The 2979-nt window shown below is 40.6% G+C and overlaps 1 protein-coding gene across 1 annotated transcript in view; it reads left to right on the top strand.

Annotated features, from left to right (window-relative positions):
- Positions 1 to 2979, top strand: part of LOC106525350 (ATP-dependent 6-phosphofructokinase, muscle type) — a gene marked incomplete in the record, with an annotated part of 13430 nt that overhangs the window by 8557 nt on the left and 1894 nt on the right. Inside the window, 6 exon segments of the mRNA XM_014019555.1 lie at positions 220 to 306; positions 971 to 1123; positions 1206 to 1370; positions 1459 to 1520; positions 1804 to 1915; positions 2003 to 2102. Coding sequence (XP_013875009.1) covers positions 220 to 306; positions 971 to 1123; positions 1206 to 1370; positions 1459 to 1520; positions 1804 to 1915; positions 2003 to 2102 — 679 coding nt within the window.

Genomic DNA, 2979 nt, shown 5'->3' with positions numbered 1-2979 from the left:
GTTATTAGCACCTCTAGTAATATATTTACTGAGAAAAATGGTGACGTGTTCAATACTTATTTTACCCGCTGTACATATATGTATGTATGTATATGTATATATGTATGTATATATTGTGTGTATATACTGTGTATATATGCATATATATTTACTATACATACTGTATATATTTGGCTTCATATTTTCCTGGCTAAATATAAGTTGATGTTTCGTTCAAGAACTCTTCCAGGAAAAATGTTGGAGGAAGTCAGCCAGAACTTGGCCAAGTTCAACATCCATGCGTTGGTGATCATTGGTGGATTTGAGGTAAAAAAAAAAAAGTGATGAAGAAATTTATTGGGGTTATTTACTTTTAAAGGCACTACACAATTAATAGTATTTTCTTAGGTGAAACATGATGCAGTTTTATAAACCGTTGTGTGAATATGTTTGTGATTAAACTGGTGATTTTATATACAGACTGGTCTGAGTGGCTGTCAAAACGGCTGCTCAGAGCGGAAAAGTACATGCTAGACATAGCTACATGGCCTGAACATATATTACACACATAATGACTGAATGTAAAGAAACACTAGCCAAAACAGGAATTATGTCAAAGAGAATTTGATCCTAGAGGACAGGGTTTCCCCCTCTTCAGTGATGATGTCACATGTAGCAGGTGGGGTCAAATTCTGAAGAAAGTGTTATATGTAACACAACTTCCTTGTTTTGGCTGCTGATGCATGGAGAGAGCAGAGACCCTCATTAAAACGTGCAGTCCAGCCCAGCGCTGTTTGTGGTTGTCTAACTCTTTCACATTCAAACATTCAACTGGTTACGAACACGTATTAAAGGTAAACGAACACACCTAAATTATCTGCTGATCTTTCAGTGAAATGCTTTGTAAAAGTTGCTTCATCTGGCWCTCTGGCTCTGGCGTGTAAGGCAAGTTAAAGCAACACAGTAACCTTCCTCTCCTGTTCTGCTGCAGGCCTACGTTGGAGGTCTGGAGCTGGTTCAGGCCAGAGAGAAGTACGAGGAGATGTGCATTCCCATGGTGGTCATCCCCGCCACCGTCTCCAACAACGTTCCCGGCTCCGACTTCAGCATCGGCACTGACACCGCTCTCAACACCATTACCTCCGTCAGTGATCAAACAAAAACAAGACAGTGACAAAAAAAAAAAAAAAAACACAGTTGAACACATTTATTTGTTTTTTCTGCAGACCTGCGACAGAATCAAGCAGTCTGCAGCTGGGACGAAGCGCCGCGTCTTTATTGTCGAGACGATGGGAGGATACTGCGGCTACTTGGCCACCATGGCAGGTCTGGCTGCTGGCGCCGATGCTGCCTACATCTTTGAGGAGAAGTTCACCATCAGAGATCTGGAGGCGAGCGCAGAACCCTCAACATTCCTGAAACTTTTRTTGGAGGGCATTGTGTGCAATAATCGTGTGTTTTCTGAAATGTGGGCTGCAGGTGAACGTTCAGCATCTCCTGGAAAAGATGAAGACRACGGTGAAGAGGGGTTTGGTTCTCAGGTGGGTTCAGGTGAAACAGAAACAATGTTGTTTTTGAAGTTCAAAAACCACTTCTCCAGACAAACACTTCTCCAAAGTGCTGACAAGCAAGCTGAGATCCTTAATTTTGAATTCAAATATGCTAGTGAATTTATTTTACCCTTTTGAATGCAGAAAAAAATATATAAAAATTAACTTTATACGGGAACTCAAAATTTACATGTTCTCTGTGAGTTCTTTTTTCTTTTCAAAAAACAGCAGAATGGTACATGTCTGAATAATGTTCCTGCTTTTTCTCCAAAAGGAATGAAAACTGCAGCGCTAACTACAGCACTGACTTCATCTTCAACCTGTACTCTGAGGAAGGCAGAGGAGTCTTCGACTGCCGCAAGAATGTCCTCGGACACATGCAGCAAGTGAGAGAGTCATCCAGGAATACAAAGAACGCACTTATTTCTCTCCCTTTTTAATATTGCATTGTATTTGCTGTCATTTGACTTCAGGGTGGCACTCCGACACCCTTTGACAGAAACTTTGGCACAAAGATGGGCACCAAGTCTATCCTGTGGCTGACTGAGAAGCTCAAGCAATGTTACAGGCACGGTATGTGCACCTGAAAAAGACWGCATCAAACTAGCCATTAGCTCATCAGTCCAGTCTTTTTATTCCAAAGCAAGGCTGTGCAATGAGCCATCTACAACACTAACCGAATTTATTCAAGTATAATACGTAAAATTAAATCCATAAAATCATCCATAAAGTTGGGGGCTAGTACTATACTCGGATAAATATTTTTACTTATGTATTTTAAATATCGGCTTCATTCACAAAATGCCTGAGTCCGGAAATGAGACCACATCGTAAAAAGCAGTCGAAGCAAGCTTACCTCTGACACTCCTTCGTGCCTCAGAGCGAGATATTAACAGATCCAGGCAGGCGACATGATGTGAAAAAAAAGAAAAAAAAGGCAGTCCTGCACCTTAGTAATGATAACGAACTAATGACATTAACGTGTGACTGGGCCGCTGCTTGAACAACCAGAGCTGGCTCTTGGCATAGGCGAACTAGGCGGTTGCCTAGACCGCCATCTGCTGGAGGGGGCGCCGAACTGCAGAAGAAAAAAAGTAATTATTTGTAACCCCTGGCTGTAACTCTGCTCAGTGCCCCTTTCAATTAGCTTTGTCTTAAAAAACTATAATGAAGTATTACAGGAAAGATAAACTACTCCTAATCCTGCTGACATCCATTCTGACACAGTGAGGACTGAGTTTTGTCAGCCGAGGACCTTATGAGGTAAAATTAGACTTATATTTTCCAAAAAGAGAGGACCTTCTAAATCTTTGCACAAATTATGAACAAATTGTGGTCTTTTGATAACCCTTGTCATTTGACTATTTACTTTTTTTATTGATTTAATTTGTTGTGTGATGTATGTTTGTGTTTAAAGCAAATAAATCTAAGTTTACCATAGTAAACTAGT

This window comes from Austrofundulus limnaeus, unplaced genomic scaffold (assembly GCF_001266775.1).
Source record: "Austrofundulus limnaeus strain Quisiro unplaced genomic scaffold, Austrofundulus_limnaeus-1.0 Scaffold3, whole genome shotgun sequence".
Taxonomy (NCBI): Eukaryota; Metazoa; Chordata; class Actinopteri; order Cyprinodontiformes; family Rivulidae; genus Austrofundulus; species Austrofundulus limnaeus.
The sequence above is the reverse complement of the archived record's forward strand: the minus strand, read 5'-3'. Positions and strand labels throughout refer to the sequence as shown.